This window comes from Tachypleus tridentatus, chromosome 7 (assembly GCF_004210375.1).
Source record: "Tachypleus tridentatus isolate NWPU-2018 chromosome 7, ASM421037v1, whole genome shotgun sequence".
Lineage (NCBI taxonomy): Eukaryota > Metazoa > Arthropoda > Merostomata > Xiphosura > Limulidae > Tachypleus > Tachypleus tridentatus.
The window spans coordinates 77,192,085-77,217,483 of NC_134831.1; the positions used below are offsets into that span (position 1 = coordinate 77,192,085).

The 25,399-nt window shown below is 32.4% G+C and overlaps 1 protein-coding gene across 5 annotated transcripts in view; it reads left to right on the top strand.

Annotated features, from left to right (window-relative positions):
• LOC143256025 (triple functional domain protein-like) overlaps positions 1–25,399 on the top strand; it is a 79,914-nt gene that overhangs the window by 49,529 nt on the left and 4,986 nt on the right. For 4 of the 5 annotated variants that reach the window (XM_076512595.1, XM_076512597.1, XM_076512594.1 and 1 more), the window contains 12 exons: positions 3,083–3,185; positions 12,490–12,601; positions 13,402–13,485; positions 14,382–14,558; positions 15,829–15,915; positions 16,391–16,611; positions 17,464–17,530; positions 17,902–18,014; positions 19,773–19,932; positions 20,192–20,284; positions 23,440–23,574; positions 25,187–25,372. In XM_076512595.1, coding sequence (XP_076368710.1) covers positions 3,083–3,185; positions 12,490–12,601; positions 13,402–13,485; positions 14,382–14,558; positions 15,829–15,915; positions 16,391–16,611; positions 17,464–17,530; positions 17,902–18,014; positions 19,773–19,932; positions 20,192–20,284; positions 23,440–23,574; positions 25,187–25,372 — 1,538 coding nt within the window. The remainder of the gene's footprint in view (positions 1–3,082; positions 3,186–12,489; positions 12,602–13,401; positions 13,486–14,381; positions 14,559–15,828; positions 15,916–16,390; positions 16,612–17,463; positions 17,531–17,901; positions 18,015–19,772; positions 19,933–20,191; positions 20,285–23,439; positions 23,575–25,186; positions 25,373–25,399) is intronic. The other variant, XM_076512598.1, reaches the window with a different exon arrangement.

Sequence of the window (25,399 nt, forward strand, 5' to 3'; positions counted from 1 at the left end):
GAATTTCGCGCAAAGCTTCACGAGGGCCATCTGCTCTCGCCGTCCGTAATTTAGCAGTGTAAGACTAGAGGGAAGACAGCTAGTCATCACCACCCACCGCCAACTCTTGGACTACTCTTTTACCAACGAATAGTGGGATTGACTGTAACATTAAAACGTCCCCACGGCTGAAAGGGCAAGCATGTTTTGGTGCGACCGGGGTTCGAACCCGCTACCCTCGGATTACGAGTCGAACGCCTCAACACGCTTGGTCATGCCGGGCCACGATTGAGGGTAAAATGATAGCATTCCTTCAGTAATTATTAGTTTTCAAGGTTTTAAGTAATGTTCATATTTGATATTGGTTGGAGGATAACAGGATGAAATTCTTTCGTTTGATATCGTTCTTGTTACTCAGTTTTATTCTTAAAATAAAATTAATAGTTGTATTATTTGAGGACGAAGATCATGTAATGAGTATAGTTGAAGTATATAACTACTGGCTCTACAATAAATACCAGTTTCAGTCAAAGATGGTTATTCGTCATAGGCAAACACATTCGAAGTGCCTTTTCTTCTCAGCATGTCACTCTCTCTCACACACACACTTACAAATTATATTCTTTTTATCTTTAATTGCCAGGATTTTAGAACCTTAAAATGCTGCCTTTAGTATTTACAAATTTATTAAAGTTAATACGTTATTTTTTGCAAAGGTAATGCAAGTTAAGCCTTATTCTGCTTGTAGTGAGTTTTCCACGGAAAGATTTTTTTTCCCTGCTATTCTCTCTTCCGCTCCCTTTCCTTTCTCTTGGCCTTCAGTTTGTTGCCTCCCCTACAATGTGACGTTGTAGGCTGCCTACCCCTTAGACCGCCATTAACTCTTTTTAGTAGTTAAACGTATCGTTAATTTTTTTTTTAGTACTTAAAGTTACTGTAGCGTCTTGGTAACCGATGTTTTAATTGTGTGTGATTACTATGACAACAGTTTTTCTACTTTTCGATGTAGTATATTTGTAAGAAAATAGCGTTTTTCTTCAGATAAAATATACGCGTCTTTCTTGACGAAAACCGTAGAATATTAGCTGTTTTCTGTGTTTTTGGTGAAACCATTATTTTGTTACTTCTTTACTATTAACAATTTAAATGTTTTTCTTAAGATTCAGAGAAACTGTACGGTCTGTATACGCATTTAGTACTGGGTCACTGTTTCTGTAGCCGAACTATTGTGTGACAACTCTTTTCTTTAAAATTGACAAATTTCAATAAGCCATGTAATGAAATACCAGTTATAGAAATATCAGTTACAGAAACTCGTAGTTTTGTTCGTAATGTTTTACGAATGTATTTGTGTAAAGTGTTATTTTAAATACGGGTTTTTGCACCACTAAATACTTATTTTTAATTTGACACAGAATTTAGATGTTATTGATCAAATGTTTTTTTTAGTCAGTACAAAATTCGTTGTAAGTACCGTTTCTACAAATAGAGCTTTGGCTCGTATAGGTCAAACTGTCAGATATGACCTATTTTAACCCATAATAACACACACACACACACACACACACTCCTCGCCGAACGTCGGCAGTCAATGTTTGCCTTTGTTATTACTTCTTTTGCTTGCGTATGTTTGAAATTCAAGATTTTATTTTTACACCATGCATACAGCTTTTGTGCCGTAATACGATATGAAACTGTTAAACGGCTTGAAACAAAGTATTTATTTACACGTACAGATGTATTTTATAGGAGGTATGTTGACAGTTTTTATTAAATTGTCAAATTCAAGGAAATGGCTATTTTCCAGTGGACTAATGTGAAGTAATTTATAGAATTGTCTAATACGCAAACGCACGCGGCAGATACTTTAATGGGAAGTGATGTAGTGGGTGGTTACAGTCAAGTGGAGAAGAATGATTAACAAGTGTGGGACGTTAGTAACATGGATTAATAAGGGTGGGATGTTAGTAACGTGGTTTATCAAGTGTGGGAGGTTAGTATTACGTATTACGATTTCGTATTGCCAGAAATTTCAGTTTAATTGAATGTCAATATGTATCAAATTCATAATATTTGCCAACAAGATTTATGCACACAATTTTTTCTTAACACAAATATGTATCTTAATAAATATTTTAACACAAACAATAGATTATTACAGCTAGTTATGACAAATAATAATTTATATACAAAAGATTTACAAGCTTACAAATTGTACTGAGTCTCCTACCTGGCTTGGAACTGAATATTTTGTCGACGGATTACGATGAGTGAATTAATTCTATTTTGATATCGATATAGTTCACTTAACGGGTAAGCTATCTCTCACTTTTCACAGGTACATTTTTTACAGACGAAGTTACGTAACGTCCTCACAGAAATACTTACGCCCGAATTTAATTCGCTGAAGCTAGACGGTTTCTAACATTCGAAATCCCAATGTTCCTGTTCAAATATCTCCACTTTACCGAATAATAAACGTTCATCACAATTATAGCTTCCGAGGGTTATTGTATATTAACTGTAGCAACCCAATCACATTAAACTGTCTCTCTGCGTTGCGTTGGTTACCTTTTATTAACTCGACGGGAGATTTTCTAGAATTTTCAACGAAGTCAACAATACTAGTAATTTATATACACACATCGTACATTGTTGATTATTACGCTCGAGAATCTACAGATTTAGAGAAGAGTCAAGACTTTCGTAATACACGTATAACAATGCAAGTTACTTGCTTAGTGGCTCGTGTGCCTGGTTGTGTAACTGAGAATTCATGGTTCGCGTCTTGTTGTTGCAGAAATGTGTTCCATACTTTGGGGCTACGAGTATGTTGTAAGAGGATTGCTCAGATCCCATCCACTATTCAATAAGAAAATAATAGCCCAGTAGTTGGTGGTGGGTGCTGCTGACTAGTCTTCCACCTAGTCTATGGAGTTCAAAATTAGGGATGGCTCTGCGCGGAAATCCGAAACAAACCAAAAATAGTGATAAACTTTATCATGTTGTCTTTTATAACCCGTTACTGAATAATTTGGTTTGGATTAAGAAGTCGTTTTAATTCTTTTATTAAACAGTGATACCATACAATTGTTATTTTCAGATGTTGAGGGGCTTACTAGTGAAGCCTCCCCTGCTAATTTCGCACGCTGTTCCAGTCCTCGAGATATTGTTTCTCCTACCAATAAACATCGGGGACCACTGCGGTAAGTAGCCAACACGACTCTTTTCGTTTTTGCATATATCGTGCATTAGTTGTAACTCTCGGCTAATAAAAAGGAAATGAAATGGATTGTTCATATCTTTAATCTCTCTACATATATGTGTGTGTGTGTGTGTGTGTACATAATACACTACTTTATTATAAGTAAAACTGTTCCATTGATTTTCTTATCACTACCACTTCAAACAGTGAAAAACATTACAAGAGTATCATGTATTTGTAAATAATACCAACTTTCATCCTAGATTAAAGTCCTTCAGGTAGAAGTAAGACTAAAAACGAATATTCTGTAATAACTAAATGAGTTTCTTTAAAATGTAGTCTCTCATTCCCATCTATTCCTTGACAAATCCTGTGTTTGTTAAGTTAGTGTTTTAGAAGAGCGTGGTTGGCAGACAACTCATATAGTAAAGGTAAATTTTATTACTAAAAACACGCACACAATAAGCAGAAATGATTCCATATTAGATGCTCAGCAGGTTATCTCTAAAACATATTTAAAAATTGGTTTTGTCCTTAAAATTAACGTCATGGCTTCAAAAATGAGATTCAAAACAAACAAGCAAGCGGGATAAAATGGTCAGTCTCCTACCAATCGTAACCGACGCGTATAATTTAGTAAAGCTGTATAGAATAGCACAGAAAAGGTTGTACGTTATTTTTATACGTTGTTAAACAGATTGAATTAGTAATTAAATATGTTACTAATGAAATTCTTATTAACTGTAACTAGTGTATTTAGTTTTAGGGGCTTGGTTCAACGACGGAAGAAATCCTGTAGAAATACACTTTACTTTTCTGTGGTTTTCAATACAGCTTCGTTATATTAGTAATTAAATTAATTAATCTTAATATTTTTCTGATTTGAAATAGGCCTATTTACTATTTAAGTTGAGAAGTGTTGTACGTATACATGCATATTTACTAACGAATATTGACATTAGTACAGTTTTAACTTACCTGATAGGGAAATATCCAAAAACAGGGAAAATTCATCCTGGATGGAGGAACTACTTTTATTTCTTGCACATCACTGTTGTAACACTTAGTTTTCAATAAGAACTAATAAACACAATCAAGTGATATATTTACATGTATCGATAATTGTCTGTTAAGCAGAGGCTAAAGCATTCGCAGTAACGATTTTATTTCGATCTTCACGAAATAAACTATTGGAACTATTGTGTTAGTAGTTTGCTGAATGTGCGTTCCGTGTTCTTCCTTGGACGTTTGTCTCACTTTCGTGTGCTGTGCTAGAGTGATTGTATATTATTACGTCATATACAATTATGTTACCCTATACCCCCCCGTTCCACTGAATCCCGAAACAACAAACAATTAAATACTGATAGACAAACAATAAAAGTTTCCCACTTATACCAGTTTTTTTTTTCCTATTTCTGCAATGTACAAATACTCTTATGATAAATATAATGGTGAAATTCACAACTTAACACACATGCACAAAAGGTAACGGATGTGTGGCCATTATGTTTGGAGCTACACTCTTAAGAATGAACTTCAGAGTGGAATTTTGAATATATATAATAATTGCCTGCCAAACCAAACCAGAGCTAGTTAGGAAGCCCTAATTTCAACCGCTCTCGCGGACCTTGAATGAACTACATCTTCTAACAAGCTACACCTAAAGGAAAGTTTTCATAGATCATCCCATTAAATTGTGATCCTTTAATCTCACATATGAAAAAATTCCCCTTTTCTTTCTTTTCGCCTATCTCACTACGGAAAGGAAAGAAATGGACTTCCGCGAATCTCTTATTAGTATTCCTGATTGTGTTTTCTTTATTTTGTTTCAGTTTGGTTATTTTAAGATGTCCAATGATGTATATTCTTGTAAATAGTTGAAACGTTAGGTCTTCAAGTTGAATTATGAACTCTTCTATTTTGAGGTTTGAATGCTTGCAGGACTTCTTAATGTATTGGTATCATTGCTTAAAACACCATAGATATATTGCATCCCTATGCATTCACACTTAGTCTCCAGGAATTTAATTTTCTTTGTATAATTTCTCACACCCTTACACTTGCTTCCCCTGTTGTTTTTTAATAGCAGTGCCTTAGTTCTAGCTTGTAATTCTTAGTAATTGCACAATGCGAGGCTTTTGTACTTTTTAATGGAGTATTCATAGAGTAATATGGAGTGTGTTTTGCCTTTTAAGCATCGATGACAAAAGCCAATTACAGCAAGTTACTTGTTAGTTTTTTAGAAACTGTCTTCAGTTACTCTTGTGAAGAGCTTCAAAATATAGTTTCATGTCTGAACCCATTTACTGATCCATTAGGCTCAGAGGGAAAAGAAGATTCCGTTCAGCTTAAACTCCTCCTCTTGGGCTCTTGCTCAAGTTGTGTCCAGTTCTGGCTTCCTTTTTGGTGTGAATAGTTATGTGGATTTCTCTGCATCCATCCTCTTCAGAGTAGATGTTGAATCCTGAATCTGTGTTGATTTTTTATTATCAGTCACTTACACCTGGGTTGTAGATTACACAGGGGAGATTTCTTAGGAGCTTTTAACTTTTAGCCTTGTAAACAAGTTGAATAACTGTAACAATAGGCTGATTGCTGAACCCACTCTCTTCTGTTTTCTGGTTCAGGCAAATCTTCATCTCTCTCTCAGTTTAAAATTGAATTTTCCGTCGTCCTGTCTTTCCTCAGCTTTTAGATTAGTGTTTGTGGTACAGGCTTCATGAATAATAAATAAAAGACAGGAGTAGTTTGTAGGCACTTTGAGCAATTTCTTTCTTTTTTGAGAATCTCTTGTTTGTGTCTTTAGACATTTTACAAGTTCTCTCCTGGCTGTAAAAATATGGATTTTGCATAATCAAAGGGACTTTGCTCAGTAAGCCTGGAATACAGTAGTTTCTAGAAGGGAGTTCTGTTAGTATATCTAAGATCATTTGATACAAATATTGTGTTTCTTACCAAAGGCATCTGGAAAGGTAAGCAATCTACCTGCCTGTGACTAGGGCAAGACAATGTTTGACATGCAGAAGTTGTGTGCAGTCAGAAAGCCAGTTTTTGGGTATTGGAGCAAAGTCTTTAATTTCACAGGATTGTGAGCTTGTGATATGTCACTTGCTGGGCATCTTTCCAGACTTGTGGTTGACTGCTTTTGTTTAACTAAAATAGGATAATGCTGTGATGCTCTGATCCGTGTTGCTCCATCTCTCTCTTGATCCACCAGCATGGAGCCTTTAAACATCTGGATCATTGTTATCCTTAAGAGATTCACACATTCTCTCTGTGATTAACCAGTAATTCGGATGATCTCTCTAATGCTGTGTGTCAGTTAGACAGCCATCAAACATTGACCCAGAAGATATAACCACGGAAAGAAAAGTGAGTTGTGAAGGAATAATTCTTACCTTTCTTTAATATTTTAACATTCAGGAATGTAATTGACATGTTTTACTGTTATGGCAGATTTGAGTAGCAGATAATAATATGCAACGTTATTGTGAAGAAGCCATTATCGGTGTTGTTTTGGTACAACAATGTTTTACATACTTAGTGCTTTCAACCTCATTGGCACCTTATGCACACCTGGGTTAAACTGCGAGTTGAGAGGCCAAAAACTTTTCCAGAAATTAACCAAGATGCTTACCACAAATTTGATGGTCGACAGCTATGGCTGCCTGTTTGTTCTCTGTTTCTTGCTGCCTACACCAACTTTCATATATCAAACTTCTCATCTCTAATAGTTTTTTCTAATGTCAACGAGCCAAGCGAGTCTGTCTGCTTCTGTTTCTTTCATTTCACACATCTTAATCCTTGTTTTCCTTTCCTAGAATCTAATAGCATGCTCCAAAGTAGCACGTGTCTAGCGGTTGTACAGTTGTCTTTTTGCCTTTGCTCTTTCTAAAACTTTAACACTAGTCTTTCTTTTCATGTTTCTAATCTTCATTGTTCTTATATAACACCACAGTGCAAGTTCTTCACATTGTTGTTTCACCAGAAACTAAGTCTAGGCATAGTCATTGCTAACTTAGAACTGCTAATCAGATGGAGGGAAAACAGTCAGCAGCACCCATCGCTTACATGGTTAACAGAATAGCGCTGTTGGCTGTCACGGTAGTAATGCTCCCACAACTAGTAAAGCGGAATGTGTTCAGTGGCATATCGCTTTTCAAATATTTGATCTTTCGACCTGCAACTCGGCCTTCAAATTTACGAAATATTTATAATTTACCATTGTAAAATTTAAATATTATATACACCAAAATAGCGTGTTTTATTATATTAATTGCGCATACGCATATATTTGTATTCAGATTGTTGAGAGAACGAAAACGTATGGCGTACTGCCTAGTTCCTGTAACAAGGTTTATTAATTTTGTTTAGTTTGTCCTTCTTTCAGTTTTAAATATAAGCTTTCTATTCTAAAGTGCTCGTACCGTAATTATGACCTTGTTTCTAAACCTAATTATATTTTTGAATTAGGTTAGTAATTTCGCAATATTTCATAACCGCCAAGTGCTTTATCTCGACCAAGTTTTCCCAAAATTCTCACGTACATTATTTACTCCCTGTACAGTTAAAAAAAACCCAACAAAAATCTAACTTACTTTGTCCCATCAGAATATGCTTTAAGTGTTTTATTTCTAATTATTTCACTGTTTCTAACACACAGCACAATATTATATAAATATACAATAAAACGTGTTATGTATTGCATACTGAATTTTGGTCTATTGAACAGACGTAGCTTTAAATTAATATGCAACTGTTATGAACAAACTTTTATATGTATAAATGTTTACGTTAGCTACTGTTGATGAAGTAACCTTTTGTCATATGTGGTACATTTTTTGTAAGCATTAACGGTATTCATAAAACAAGCTTGAGTCATTTTAGTTTTGTTTAATTCAGTGATTAGAAGCTGTTACGTAACACAAATGCTGAAAAAAAAGTTCCTTGTTGAGAAAAGCCTTAAGTTTAGTCACTTGATAACAGTATGAAATTATGGATCATAAAATGTAATGACTGTGGTTGGTTGTAAGAAATACTGAAGTATAAATATTCAAAATAAGACAGAGGAGGTGATGGATGGTATGGGGTGTATGTATGTGACGGTTGGATATCGGAGAGTCTAGACTGGTTGTGTGTGTGTTGGGTGAACCAAATGGGGATTATTTTGTTATATCTTAACGAGTCACGAGCGTTATTGTTTTTAGGAAGTTTCAAATAATAGTTCATAACTCTGAAGGGAGACAAAGGTGGAAGTAATTTGCTAACAGCCAAGCTACTCGGTACGAATGGTACTAGGAATGATGTGAGGTGTATTTTGCTAGTTAAATCGGTCATATGCATTATGTTAGTTGTATCTGTAGCGTATGAACAGGAGTTGTAAAGACAATTTTATTTGTAGTATTGTCATTTTTTGCTATACCCGAGTTGTGGCGGGTTGGTGACGTTTTTTATTGTTTTAGACGTTTCCTTTCAGAATTAGCAGGAGAATGGAGGTGTTGTGCCCCTCTACAACATAATGTTTAATTTGCACGCTTAACGTTTAATTTGAAACAGAGAGTGAAATTAAGTTTATGAAAACAAGATGTAAACAAGTTGAACCGGAAACTCTTAACATTCTCCAATGTGAAATATGTGTTTAAACATGATGTAATTTGTACGTTTTAGACGTCATCGTATTAAAGAAGTGTGCATGTGAAATTGCTGTACACCTATTGTATTGGTTACGTACTCTACACACATGGAACTAACCTACAGAAGTTATATGCTAAAACTAGGTCTCAGTCAGTGTTTTGTTCTTAAACCTGTCTTTACCAAGAAATAAACCATTATTCATACTTGACTAGTTTTGATTGTGTGATTCTTCATGCTTTATAAGCTAATCATAAGCGACCACCAGGTGGAGTGGAGCCAACATGATTGTTTCATAATGTAATCCACAAGAAACCATTGTAAATCGACATGAAAAGGCGTGGTGAATCACTTACTCAATTATTTTTGTTGTCATGCTTACATGGGTGGGGGGAAGGATACTTAACTATGCCTAATGACGTGGCTTAACAGTTATACATTGATTGTCAATTAAAATACATTAAGATACTTAGCTTAACAGTGATTGTTTCTCTACAGACTATCTATTAGGACATTTATTTTCCTAATTCATAAAATATCTTGAACCATCCGTAAGCAATATATATATGTTCATAGAATACATTTTCATTCTACTATTGTTCAGTTTTGTTAATTTTTTTTATATGCAAATTATGACTGTTCTTACGTCTGTTTATAAATAATTTAAAACTCAAGATTTAAACTTTATCATTATTATTTTGTTTCCACCTCTATTATTAACTGAGTAATAAGAGATTCGTGTCGTTCTTTAAGTGAAGAAAAGAACACTTGAAACTGTAAGTCGATATTCCACCTCACTAAGAAATCGGATTGTTTGATCTCTAGATCATTTAAAAGTCGTCTATACCATGTTAGGGTACAGACCTATAATCGTAAAAAACGTAAATTAAAACGGTAACAAGTACTTTTTACACCTACACGTGAACAAACAATTTTTAAGCCTTGTTCTAGAGTCGGTAACTAATTATACACTGACATTATGACGTTACGGACGTGATCGACCTTTACGGTTTGAGCCATGAATCAGTAGTGTCCACTGAATTGTTGCTTAGGTAATTTGTGACTGGTTAATTTGTTCGACTTGTGCGAAGACCAGTATGTCTAACATGTAAATTTATGGTATCGAATATAAAGCAACTTGAAGGCACTTGAAACGACTACACAAAGCTATAGCTCGAGCTGGGTTGTATTACGTTCTAGACAGTAGCACTCTACTTGTAAGCTGAGTCATTTATGCTTGCATATTTCGTAGTAACAGTTAAGCGAGCCTTTTGAGCCCTGCTTTGTTTATGTTCGCCTGTTGTGACGTTTTACTTTTTACGTTGATTATTAGAAATGTCTGCCTGCAGCCGCAGTAACGGTAATTTGTCAGCATATTTATTTACAGTACACTGTTTAAATTTCTCTCATCCTCCCGGCTAGTGGATTTTCGCATTAATTCTATACATTATTAAAATATTCTTGTTGGCTCTTCTTTTGCACTCTACACATGAGTGTTCGCAGAAATTTTTGCCAGGACAGAGGTAGGATCTAAATGAAGGGACGATGAACCCGCCTTCAAAGTTTTGCAATTACTTACGCAATCACGAGAATAGATAGGTAAGCGGCCACAGTTAGATTTGATGAATTTAATATGTGTAAGTTTAGTTTGAACCATACTGCACATTTTAAGTTATATTTTGAGTGAATAAAGAATGAACTGTTTCTTGTGTTGCCAAATTTATTTTAATTTGATGGTACCTACAAGCTTTAAAACAGCAGTCGTGTTATTGAAAGTCGACTTGATAGTGTCTTCGTCTCTTAATCAGGCATAGTGTTACTATGGAAATTAGCTTATACAAATTCGTATCTAAATTACTTGTAGAATGTAAACAATTAATCGGCTGTTGATAAAAGAAATAACTAGGCTATGATAAACGTGTATGAATTACCAATAAAATAAAAGTATTTTCTTCACGGCGTGTTCAGACATGGATTAAGAAACGTCCGGATTTTAAAACACTCATTTATCTTCAGTTTTATTTAATAAAAATGATACAAAATAAAATGTATGTTTTCGCAAACATTTCTTACTTGTTTTTCTTGGACCGTAGTATAATGATACGCTGCTGATGGATCTATTGAGTAACGGGTAATATGTTATCGGCGCACAATTTTTTTTAAAATTATTATTTAGGAGTATGGCTTAGCCTGTCTATTGGAGCGCTCGAGTTGCAAGTTGCGGGGTTGAATCTTGTCACCGAGTATTCCCTATCATTTCAGCCTTATGGGCGTTATAATTTATGGACAATCCCATTATTCGATTTGAGTAGTCTAAGAGTTGGCGTAGGGTGGTGTTAACTAATTGCCTTCCCACTTGTCTATCACTTTTAAATTAAGGACTACAGCTGGTAGGTCTCGGGTGGTTTGCGAGAAAATCGCCAAATAAACAAATATTTTAATTGATATTAATATCTCCTATAAAAAGCAGTATATTAATAAGCTTCTAAACGTTCACCCAGATACAAGCAGGGGGTTTGTAGGCGGCACCTCAGTGATGGTGTTATCTGTGTTTAGTTTTTTATAGGTAACTTGTAGAAAGTTCAAAGTGTTAAGAGCCAACGGATACAAATGTGTCTTATAAACTGGTTTAGTAGCTTTGATATTATGTTTAAAAATAATTATAATTGATAAACCACATGTTGGCAAGAAAAAAAACAAAAGAAATATGTGAACAATAGATTTTACAAGATAATTGGAAATAATACACATAAAGGCTTAGTAAATTTATTATATAATGCATATTAACTTCTTAATATCATTTTCACGTAATAATTAATGTATGTTTCTTTCTTTTTTTAAGGTTTATAATAGTTTTTAACATGCCATGGCGAAACGCTTCACTCTTTACTATTGTTGTGAAGTCTGTCAGCAGAAACAAAGTGTGATAAACATACTGTTATTATTGGGGGAAAAAAATCCCAAAATATCCCAAGGACCGATCAAAGAACGTGGTGTTTCAAAATACAATAATGCTCGTAATCCGAGGGTCGCGGGTTCGCGCCCGCGTCGCGCTAAACATGCTCGCCCTCTCAGCCGTGGGGGCGTTATAATGTGACGGTCAATCCCACTATTCGTTGGTAAAAGAGTAGCCCAAGAGTTGGCGGTGGGTGGTGATGACTAGCTGCCTTCCCTCTAGTCTTACACTGCTAAATTAGGGACGGCTAGCACAGATAGCCCTCGAGTAGCTTTGTGCGAAATTCCAAAACAATCATGTCCTTTTTTAAAATGTTATTGATTATAAATACACTTCGCTAGTGAAAAGTGCTCACACCGTAACAAATTGCTATATTAAATAAGGCGTTTTTTTCATTGTGTATAGTTTATAAGACTGAATACCCAACAAATAGCTAAAACGTTTCTTCTTATTCTGAACGGATTTCACCATTATGTCGTGTGAAACAGCCATCACAATTTATGAAAAAGTTAATTATGTTTTCAGAGGACTAATTTATATAAACTCGTATATGTTACAATTTATCGATTACTTGGTGCCAAATGATGTAAAATATAACCTATAGGTTTTTACGTATCGGGGATAGTACTGTTTCGTGAGAAATAATAGAAAGATAATTTTTTTTCTGTCAGTTAATACGTAGCTGCTTAGCCGAGTTTCTTTTTTCTGTTTCAAGGAGAATTTTGTCGAACCCTGTTAGAAGACTAAGTCATGGTTGGTTGGGAAGGTCTGCTAGTGATTTGGCAAAGCCCACACTTAAGAAATCGGCTGTTCCACATCCCTGGAATGTATGTATTTATGTTTAAATGCCTTAAATATTTGTACTTAATAAGAAAACAATGCAATAAGTTTTAATTTATTGTTTTTTTTCTTCTGGTTAACACTGCAGTGTAGCTGTCAAAGACTGCATTTTAATTATTTATTACAGATTGTTCAAACTAGCCCTCTGGTGGTACTTCCAACATAGTTTTTCTTTTCTTGTAGTGCAAATCAACAGATTCAATGAAAAAGATAAATAATATCTTCAGTAATTAAAAGTTTTAAATTCACACTGTTTGTTTGTCACCACTTTTAAACACTGTTTGTCTATGATAAACAACATATTTATTGGAGACATTGATTATAATTTACTGAACAGTTATTTTACTCTAATTTTTATACAGTAAACTAACACCAGCTACCTTGAGGGGAATTATGCTTAATTACTTTCAACACAGTTTAAGTAGGAACATATTTCCTACAACAGAAAATAACGACACACAAATATCCACAGCTTTACCATCCTTCCTTAAATAAACACTAAATGTAATTCATTAGTTGTAAAAATTAACTTTTAAAATAATTCTTAAACTTCTTTCACTTTCAGTAATCACTTACGTTGTCAACTTTTTGTTTCAATATTAGGAAACGTCATTGTAAAACTAAAAATTTCAAAGGAATTTTAGAGAATTAACATTTGTTTTTATTAAAAAAACAAACCTAATTAAAAGTAAGCTATAGGTCTCATTACACATGGCTAACTTTAATTAAATTACAAACTTTTTTTAAATAGCTTTCACTAAGTGCTTGAATTATTACTCTATTCCAGCTGTTAAATTGTAAAGAAGAAATGGGAAACAAGTCATGTTCTTATCATCCACCAGTGAAAGGATCATCTGAAGATGGAACGAAGGTTATTTGAAGTTTATATTGCTTGTTTTTTATAGAAGTCTTCTACATAAACCAGTTATTGTGATTAATTTCAGGCTTTATGACGTGTTTTATTAAAACTTGGACTTTTTGTTGAAATTTCTATTCTTTAAGTTTTCTTTTGTGTAAATCTAGTCTTATGGAATGTTTTGTCAGTGTCCAACCTCATATGTTTCATTAAAATGTAAACACAAGCTAATGCATGCTTTTCTAAAAGACAGTAAGATTAACAATTTAACTTCTTGACACAAGTATTGCATCACTTTTTGATAAAAATAATTCTTTAAAACTTTAAAACCTGCTTAAAGAAAGATGCAAACCTGTATTTTGTTTCTAAGAGCCTTTGGTACTTCACACACTATTTGTTATAAGCATTTTTACTCTGAGGTGACTGTGCAGCAGTATGTTGATTCTAACAGCCATCTCACTATAAACTTTGATTAGTAAGTTTATTATATAGGAATTTCTAACAACTCCAGTTTTGTCTTGTATAAATCTCGTCTATTAAGTTATATTGCAAAAGATCTTTGACGATGAAATGGTTTGTCTTAATAAAATACCATGTGTAGAGGTTTATTATATAAGAATATTTAACATTTAAGAAATTGTCTTCTTTATACATCAGTTTTTATTGCAAAGAAATTGATTGCATGAATATCATTTTTATATGAGGAGTTTGAACTATAATTATCATGCTTGCTTGCATTCTTTTAAAATCAATAATTTCATTTTGTGATTTCCATATCTCATACTAACTTCTGAGGCCATTTAATAAACATTTTTTTGGTCTAGAGGAATTTTAATATTACTTAATGTGACTGTTACAGATTTATCAGATCAGAAGTGATGTTATATTTATTTATTTTATTTGTTATTTAGCAAAATGATCTAGTAAAGTTTAAGCTCATAAAGAAGTCTAAGTCTTTTGATTTAAATGGAAGATCAAGTGAAGATGAAAGCTATGGTATTGAAATTCCATCATCCATGAATTTTCAAGATTGCATCTTTACTCCTATTCATACATCTTTCTCCTCAGAGGAAGATGCAGGAAAATCAGTAAGTAATTAGAAAATTAGTTTTATACAATCAATTTATTCTCTGTCGTCAGAGGAAGATGCAGAAATTGTGTTGAGATTAATGAAATAACATTTTTAGCCTCTTCATTATTTCCTTTTTTCAAAGAAAACTATGGATAAAATTATGAGCTTGAGAGAGTTCATAGTTACACTTCTGTTATTTTTCCTTTATTTTAAAGGATGATACATACATAATGCTGTACTCATTGCAATAGTAATTGCAAATATAGGAGATACTGGCAAAGTGGTAGGCTTACAGCAAATTATAGTTTCAGCCCTAATGTATCTCAAGACATCAGGTACAGGTATTAAAACTTTTATTAAAATAAAGTAAGGAACGATGTTTAGACATTCTTAGGTCATCTTCAGGTTAACAAAATAATACATTTTACTTTAAGTGAGTTTCTTGTCATCATGAATAGTTTCAGTCTCATTAGTTACTTTCTCTTGAGAGGGCTATAAAGCTAAACAATAAAATATTAGTTTATTGTCCTTTACTTCGTTTTCTGATACCAGAAGGAACAAACTTTTATATTACTGTTTTTCTGCTTTTTGCCAGTTTTAATATCCACTATATTTAAAATAGATCAGTTTGACTGTTGTTTTTTGAGAGAACTACATTAAAAATATGTGTGTAATCTAACTTATGTTTGCCATTTTGTTTTAAAGAAAATCTAGAGAAAATAGTAATTTTAAGGAACACTATATTTTCACTCTTATCCTACTTTCTTTCATTTTTCAAAGTGGTAAACCTTAAAAAGAACATATTTATTGCTTGTCTCAATCACATATATTTAAATGAAAATGGTAGGCTTTGAGTTTGTACTTTTTCTCATGTAACTCGTGTTTTTCTGAGGAAGATACAAATGAAATATTAAACAAATAATTTTTACGTTAAGACTTCAGAATTATTTATGTTGATCATCTTAGTCTAATAATCTTATATTTTTAGTTTTTTACTGAAGCAATACTATGGGTACTTTGTCTGAAATGTATTTGTTTTATTTTTTGCATGTAGTATTGTCTTCATTATGATGGCTGACTTTGAAAGACGTTCTTTAAAAATATGTGTAAAAGTTTCATAAAATAATAGTTGATTAATTGTAAGTGGTTTTTTTGAATTGGCAATGGCAGCAAAGGTTTTGCAAGAATATTTTATCATTTATTTAAAAACTGTGTTTTGGTTTGTTTCCCGCAGCTTTGTATTCCAGTCGTATGTTTTTTAAAAGTTTATTTTTGTTTTGTTTCAGCATTCAAACAATCCAATAGAGACAACAGAAAGTACAAGTTCTGTTGACCTGGCATCAGAAATTGAACAGATAGTCAATGAGCAAATGGTAAATGTGAGAAAATTGGAACAGTTAACTGCATTATGAAAGGATAAATATACACAGTAGAGTAAAATATGATAATTATGAGAGCAACTTAATACATAGTGAAGTAAATAATTGTGAAAACGAAAAAATAAATGGTTAGGCAAGAAGGGATTATAAAGATTATAAAACTGAGCAGTATATATACACTCATTATATTTCTGTCAACCTTCGTATTTGTTTGTTGAGTATCTGAGAGAGTGGTAACCAAGGTGGTAATGATTAGGATGATATAATTTTATATTAGACAAGGAGGTAGTAAAATATTTAAATATGATATGAAGGTAAAAAAAATAAATTAAATAATTGTAAAGATGACTTTTTGTTTCAAAACACTGTTTAACATAAAATACTCTTTACTCTTGTTGTTGGTAAAGTAGAATATTTATATTGTTGTTGAGAGGTGTACTATACTACAAACGTTATTTTATGACAACAGGAACTTCACCTTGAAACTTCTAAAGATTGCTCAGAGGTTGTGGAAAGCAAAACATCAGATGTTATGTCTCTGCCAACTGTTGTGCTTGAAAAGGTGCCAGATTTGGCTAATCAAGAAGAGATACCAGTCACTGTGTCTACTGAAGACTTCTGTTTTACAGAAACTGATTCTTTACACCCTTCGACAGAGGATGATAAAGAAAAGGCTTTACAGAAGAGAAGGTATGGTTTAAAAACAGTTTTCCTTATTCATTACACTACTATTCTGTTACAATATAACTCCAGACTAAGCATATTTGTTGTCATTAGTTAGATAGGTGTAGATATATAAAAATGAAAACAATTTGGGAGACAAAATTTTGAAAATAAACAAAATCTAAGAGGTAATGCTGAGGGTTTTGGAAAGAAAAAACGCTAAACTAAATAAATACCCTTTATTTCTTTGAGTTGTATGATGTTGAGATGGTTCTAAAGAATAGGGGCTAAAAATGAATACACAATATTAAGTCTGTTTCTCTAAATTGTAAAATATTTAGGGAAACGAGTATTAGAGATGAAATTTGAGTTATATGGTCGAGTGAATCTTCACAAAACTAAATACAGGAAGTTAAAATTGCCTTACCTGGAAGTTTTAATGATAATGAGAATAATTTAAAAACATTAGTTCATACAAGTAATTTACACAAAATTTGTTCTAAGTTGTAAAAGAAAACAAAAAGAACAAATAATATGCAATTAAGGTTCTCATGATTAACTATTATTAACGTAATATAGTATTAACACACACCATCTTATGTTCTTATAACTAACAGAAAAAGTGAAAAAACAGATTTGATGAGCTTTTGAACACGTGTTACTATTTTTGAAGCAGATGTTATAACTTTCAGAGTTTGGTGTCTCAGAAGTCATTAGTCTTTCTCTGGTTTGTAAGGAGAGAATTTTTGAGCTATGACATTCACTTGGTATTGATATTGTAGGTTATAGTTATAGAGGAAGAATGTTTGAATTTTATTTTCTGGAACACCTACAGTTTAGTTGAATAAATGTTGCTAAAACTGATTTTCTGTTTTTTAGATATGTGGTCCAGGAGCTTGTAGATACAGAAGAGGATTATGTTAAGGATCTCGGAAGTATTGTGGAGGTGTGCGTGTGTTTTGTTCTACTCCATATTAAATATTATAAAATTAATGTTTTTTTCTGATATTGCTCATAGCATTTGTTAAAATGTTGGTTTAACTTTCATTTTTTTACTTTATAAAATATTATACAATATAATATTATACACTTTATATTATAAGCTGAAAGATGGTAGGATAAGAGTGAAAATATGTTCCTTAAAATTACTATTTTCTCTGGATTTTCTTCAAAACAAAATGGCAAAGATAAGTAAGTATTGTAGAGGTGTGTGTGTGTTTTATTCTACTCCATATTAAATATAATTTTTTTTCTTCTTATGTTGCTAACAGGAATTTAAAATGTTAGTTTAAATTTTATTTTTTACTTTTTAATCAGGGTTACATGAAAGAAATAAAATCTGGAGATATTACTGTACCAGAAAATTTGAAGAATGGAAAAGATAAAATAGTGTTTGGTAACATTGAAGCTATCTATGAATGGCACAGAGAGTAAGTAAATATCTATAGTTCTTAAGGCTTTCCATTAAGCAATGAGGCTGATATTGCATTACTTATAAATAGGTTTGTTTTAGGACAGTAAACTGAGTGCATTAAGTTTTCTTGTAGCCCATTTGCTTGTGAAAACAGTCTTCAGTTGTAATTGTACATGGTTTGTGGAATTATCATTTGTGGCTATGTCTGCTTTTGTTTTTTTTTGATCTGTCACTCAGTTAAGAACATTATTTAACCAGTGGTTAAACTATTTAAGAAATAATATATTTAACATAGTTTAAGTCTTGTGTTTTTTGTATGATTGTACGAATCATACTTATCTTTTTGTAGTATATTTAAAATGTGAATGCTTTTACTTATAATATTTTCTGTAGTAATGTTCCCTTGATAGGTATGCATACTGCACTTTTTTCATGTGTGTCTATTGTATTTGACATTTTTATTATATTTTTTTTGCTGTATATCTCATGGAACTGTGCTTGTAAGACATCACTGTAAACTACTGCTAATGAATGTAAGATGTCTGTTGGTGGTAACACTAATAGTTCTGTGTTTTAATCTTGCTTAAAACTCATTGTATTACCTTTTGTATGTTTTTCTATTATGCAATACCTTTTAATCCTATTTTGTACTTCTATCTGTAAGTTGTATGTGCTTCTAGTGCTACTAAAGATTAATCATAGTTTATAAGAATCATATTTCAGATTTACGTTACACTTGAAGCTATACAACATACATTGTTGATAGTTCAGTGTGATTTCCTTCTGGTTATGGATTAAGTACCAACACCTGACACTGCAACTTTCATTATAGCAAGCTTTCTGAACTTTTCACAGATGTCACATGGATGTCAGCCTTGAAAATCATGTTTAAGGTTGAAACAATGAACCTGCTTTTGTTTTTTTATTAGTGTACTTTTTTTACACTAGTTGTAAAAAAACTACACAACCACTGTAAATGTTAAAAACACTTACATCTCCATCTGGATAAAATGTTGTGATATCCCTTTCACGTAATGGTAGTATGAAACAAAAAAATGTGTATGAACTTTTGTGCACCAGATCCATCCAGAAAGACGCATGCAATAAGTCATACCCCAGTTGTGATAAGCATAGTATATTTTTATTACAGGTGAGAATAAAGAACCCCAAGTTAGTAGGAAAAGCTGTCCCTGGCAAAAGTATACAACATAATCATAAAGGATCTCCATCTGGAAATGAGGCCAACAGGGTACTTGTTTACAAAGATACGGCTTTTGGCTGTAACTACTGTTCACCCATCTCGTATACTGTATTCATGCTATTCCATACAAAGGTATATTGGTGATATTGCTAAAACCATCATCCTCCTACACTAGCTGGATTATTAAAAAGAAGCAAGGAGGGGTGATGCACTTTGGATGTTAGTTTTATGACTAAAGCTTTTACAGTTGAAACTATGCTGCAAGACTATTGTTGATACATATGGTCGTAAGGTAGGAAAGGACAGGACAAGTCTCCATTTACTGTAATGACGTGGTGAGGCTCCAAAATTGTTTTTACATAATGTTCTGAAACTGTATTTACCATTAGTTACAGGTTTGGCTTATTGTGATTTCATTACATAATGTTTCAGAAGGACTTGCAGAAATGAAGTTCCAAACCAGGAACGTATATTACCTTTGTTTTTCTTATGAAGATTTATGTACTTGTGGCTAGAACATTATTGTGTTTTGCACGTTCATTATTCATATCTTATGGCTATCTTTCCTTATAGCACCTTCCATGGAGAGTTACAGAAATGTGTCTTAGAACCAGAAAAACTTGGACCCTTGTTTCGTCGTTATGAGAGAAGGCTAAACATGTATGTTGTCTACTGTCAGAATAAACCTAAGTCAGAGTTTATAGTCTCAGAGTACATTGATACATATTTTGAGGTAAGAATTGATTTGTAATAGATACGTTGATAGTTAGTATAAGGCAAAGTATTTTTTTAAAGTTTATCCTTATTGTAAAGTGAGTACTTACTTTTTAAGAGCACACTGTTCTTCCAATTCAATTTGCTTAAAATATATTTTCAAATTAGTAATTACATTTATTGATATTATACGTGTTTTGAAAACAATATACATGAAAGAAGATATCTGATTTCAAAATATTAAGACATATATTGGATATAGTTTTTAATCCTTTTAGGAGGTGCGGCAGAAGCTTGGTCACAAACTCCAGTTGCCTGATCTTCTAATAAAACCTGTCCAGAGAGTAATGAAGTATCAACTTTTGTTAAAAGTAAGAAAAATGTAGTGAAGTTAGTTTATACATTAGTTTTGAGTATTAAAACCTGGACTGAATTTTGGAACTGATCTTTAACTTTCGATTTAAAATATTTATAAAATCTGTATTGTATTTTAATTAAATTTGATTTTTAACTCGTAGGACATTTGTACTGTATAAGTTAGTTTAAATCCTTGTTTAAATAATGAAACATTTCTGCTCTATGAGAGGGGTTATTATTTAAACAGTGAAATATATATACTGTTCAAGAAGAATTAGTTTTAATCTTTGTTTAAACAATAAAACATTTCTGCTCTATGAGAGGGGTTATTATTTAAACAGCGAAATGTATATACTGTTCAAGAAGAATTAGTTTTAATCTTTGTTTAAACAATAAAACATTTACCCTGTTTTGAATATAATGAGGTTTAGTCTTTACTTAAACAATGAAGCATTTGTACTATGATCTAGGATTAAACTTTATGAAATCATAAATGAATGAATTAGGTTTGAATTTTCCTTTATAAAAGTAATATTAAGTTTGAGGTGTTATCCAAATCAAGTTTTAATGTAATAGGTATTTTAGTGTAAAGTTAACTGTAAACTGTTTTAAAATCAACATTTTAACAAATATTTAAATGTCTTCCCTGATGGAACAGTGGTAAGTCTATGAACTTAGTCTGGGGTTTGATTCCCTGCAGTGAAAACAGCAGATAGTCGAATGTGGCATTGTTCTCAAGCAAACAAACAATATTTAGAATATTAAATATCTTAACACATGTTCTAGATTTTCTACTATGTATATATTTTTTTATGAAGCAGTCAGTTAATCTCATTGTTATGCTTTCTAGTGCTATATTATTGTGAAGTTACAGAATGTCAAATTATGAAATGTATTTATTACTGTTTTAATTATGGGATGAACCATTATACACTAGTGCTGCTAGTCCTACATCTGGATAGTGATAAATGATATCTAAACCAGGTGTGCTAGAAAAAGTTAATCCATTTTGAATTGATAAATATTTGTGTGTTTTTACGCCTGAGTAGATATAATATTTAACACCTTAAAAAGAATGAATATATTCACATGCTTTGAAAAAAAAACTACAGAAATTAAATGCAAACAGATAATCAAAATTAATTTTCTCCAAAAAATAACTTAAAATTTTTTTTCTTAAATTTTAAGACTCAAACATTAATACAGTTAGGTTAATTGTGGCCAACAAATTGATAATAAGAAGTAAACCTTGTAACTAAGTCTTTGAAATTTTACAACAAAACGTTATGTTAAAAAACAACAATCAAACATTTAAAGTTAACAATAAATTAAGAGACACCAGTTGCTCAAAATAGGAGCTAATCACTGTTCTAGTTGCAAAATCTGTAATACACCCTGAAGACCTGAATTTTAACAAACTACCTTAATATTAATTTAAAACTGAATTGTCTTTCCAACCTTGGGCCCAAAGAACAATCTAGATAACAGAAGCAATTAATAACCTTTGAAACGAACTCTTAAAAAAATGTCTCAACTCTTTATAAATACAAGTAGTGCTGAGGGAGAGGGAAAGAAAGAGAAACATATCAGGTTATAGTTTGGTCTTTCTTGGTTAAGCCAGTGTAGAAAGCACTTGACACAGGTATCCAAAATAAAGGCAACATGAAAAATATTACTGGGTTCACATTGTAGGAAACGCTCTGAGCAACATTTAGCTTAGAAAATAACCAAGATATAAAGATCTCCCTCCTCAGCTGTTAGTCCTAGGTACATGCTACCTATTTGGATTGTGTGCACACATTCCATTCTTCAGCTTGATCCAAAACCATCCCTTGATTTTATTTTACAACCTTATTCAACATTTTCTCATAGGGTGTATGTTTTGTTTCATAGTAAAACCACATCAGGCTATTTTCTGTGTCCACCAAGAAGAACTGATCCCCTAATTTTAGCACTGTAAATCTGAAGACTTACCACTGTCTCTCTTGGGAACTTTTCTTAAAGTTCAAGTTAGCGAGCTAATTAAATTTCCCTTAGAGAATTTCAGTCTTAAACTTAATGTTTATACCAATAGAAATGAGCATATTTCAGAATAGTTCCACTAACTCTGTTAATATCTCCTAATAATATGTTTATTTAATTTATGGATACCTCAGACTTATTAGCTAAACAAGAACTAATGCTATGTTATAGCAAAATGTTACTTGATTTCTAAAGGCCTTTTATTTGTTAACATAGAACAAATCTCCACATATGTTACCAGAATTTTTCCTTCTAAAGCATAACAATTGGCTACTGTACTCATTTAAATTGATGCTTAGCCACCTTATATTTTTATCTCAGTTTTAAAGTAAGCGAGATTGCACTGTTGTGAAACTTAAAGCTATATTTTGTTTTCACGATTTTGACAATAAACTCCTCCATGTGAATATAAAAGTATAAAACACATGATATTTAATAAGAATACAAATGTTTAAAAACATTCTCGCATGGATTGTAATTGTAATTCAACCCAATACTAATTTATTATCAAAATTTTGCAATTTAAAATGTATTTATAACAGTTGTTGCCACCAAACCTTTATCATAACATTTAGTGACAGGAGAAATTATGAAACTTTTAATCAAACACGAATGGTTTATATGTTAATTTCTCCAGTTACTATTTTAATAAATTGTTCAGAACTATCCCCCTCTCTCCACAGAAGTACACACATGCTAATTCCCCAAGAATTTTGTTTGTCTACTGGTATAATACACACAGATATTGATTTTGAGTAATGTGACACACATAATTTTAAATATATTTTACAGTAAGTAGCTGAAACGTTTATTAACTATCTTCTGTCTATTGACAGTTTATTTATTTTAAGAAACAAACAAACTGCCAACAGAAAAAACTGCAACTAATAAGACTCATCAGTTGTATAACTGGTGATTAGTTCAAGTATATTACTTGATGTTATGGTTTGAATAAAGAACATACTACTGTGATTACTTTTCATATGAGATCTCAGTATGCTGAGATGTATATTAATTGTATGTTTTCTTAGTGAAGTTATAGGATAATTTACTCTCTAAAACAGCATTAGTGGCCTAACCAAGTTCTGTACATGCAGACCGAGGTGCAATCCTTGTGTAATGTGAATCACTTGTTTATGAATTTCAGGACATTTTGAAGTACACAGAAAAGGCTGGACTTGAAAAAGATGCAGAAGATTTACAAAAGGCTGTTCATATTATGCATGTTGTACCCAAGGCTGCCAATGACATGATGAATGTGGGACGTTTACAGGGGTTTGATGTGAGTAGACAAAGCAGTGGGTTTAATGTTTGAACTTAACAGGTTGGTACTGTTTTATGTATGAGTGCTTGAAGAGAAAGGCAAAGTAAAAACTGAATATAGTTTTATATTTTTATTCTCAAACTTTATGAACAAAACAACGCACAAAAGTTCAAAGATAAAATGACACACTAATCCTAAACAGAAAAGATAAAAAACCAAAAAACAATACAGTTGAATTAACTGGTCTAATGTTTTCTTGATGGGTGATGAATGAACCTAGCTAGACTTTCAAGCAAAGCAATATACCAAAAGTTCTTGAACAGTTCTGTACTTTTGAGTCCAAATAAATCCAGGAGGAGTGACTTCTAATGATTAATAGTTCCAGAGAATCTGTGTAGATAATATAAAATAGTTCTGGCTTAAAGTCCAAATAATATCTGTTAAATTGTAATTTTGACTGACTGGCATGAATATCCGAGACTCATTTGCACAAGGATTGTTTTGTTTGTTTGTGTTGGAATTTCGCACAAAGCTACTCGAGGGCTATCTGTGCTAGTCGTCCCTAATCTAGCAGTGTAAGACTAGAGGGAAGGCAGCTAGTCATCACCACCCACCGCCAACTCTTGGGCTACTCTTTTACCAATGAATAGTGGGATTCACCGTCACATTATACGCCCCCACAGCTGGGAGGGCGAGCATGTTTAGTGCGACGTGGGCGCGAACCCGCAACCCTTAGATTACGAGTCGCACGCCTTACGAGCTTGGCATTGCCAGGCCCTTGCACAAGGAAGAGATGTATAGAATCACATCTTTATAATACATTGAAAACAACAACAAGAACAAACTCTACTGATCTGACAAACACACTTATACACCACAGCCCAGAAATGTCCTTAAGATTGGAGAATATTCTTTACTTATCTTGTTTTACATAAGATCACGTAAGAAGCATTAACAAAATCAGTACTATGTTCACAGACAAGTGCTAATACAATTAAGAAAATGGAACAAAATAATAATAATGCCTGAGATAAGGAATGATCACTTAATGAAGATATGAATGTCAATGCACTGTGCACAAATGTTCTTCCAATTTCCATAAACATTCATAAGTACCAATCAAAACTGATGTTTCAAAACAAAAGCAATGATTCTTTTACAATGATTTAATGATTTATAGTAGAATGTTTAATCAGTTAGAATTAATCCTTGTTATTAATTTATTTATATATTTATTAAGACAGTTTTAGCTTTATTAAATCAATATGTTTTGTTACTAAATTTAACTATAAATTTCAAACTTGGGCTAAGTTGTATACAAGCTATGTACTGTTTGTTTCTGTTTATCAAACCAACATTCTATCAATTCTATGCTTCTTTTGTTGTTGTCAACTGATATTTGATATATTAGACCATTATTTTTTGTACCCTTTTGTTATTCCTTTTATCTTTTCTGTATTTTACTGGCTGTTCTGTACTAAGTTCTAATGTAATATTTATTTTAATTTTATTGAACAGGTATTCATTCTATTTCTACAGAACATTTAGAAGTAACTTAGTTTGAGAGTATGATGTTTCTTTCAGATATGTATCAAATTAAAATATTACAATGATCATTTTGGTTTTTCAGGGTAAGATCACAGCACAGGGGAAGCTGTTACTTCAAGGAAATCTCCTCGTAGGAGATCCGTTGTCAGGAGGAAAGTTAAAGGACCGTCAAGTCTTTCTCTTTGAACAGATTATTATTTTCAGTGAGTCTGTGGGTCAGAAAACACAGTTCTCTAACCCTGTGTATATCTACAAAAATCACTTGCAGGTTAGATTATTAACGATTATTTACCTT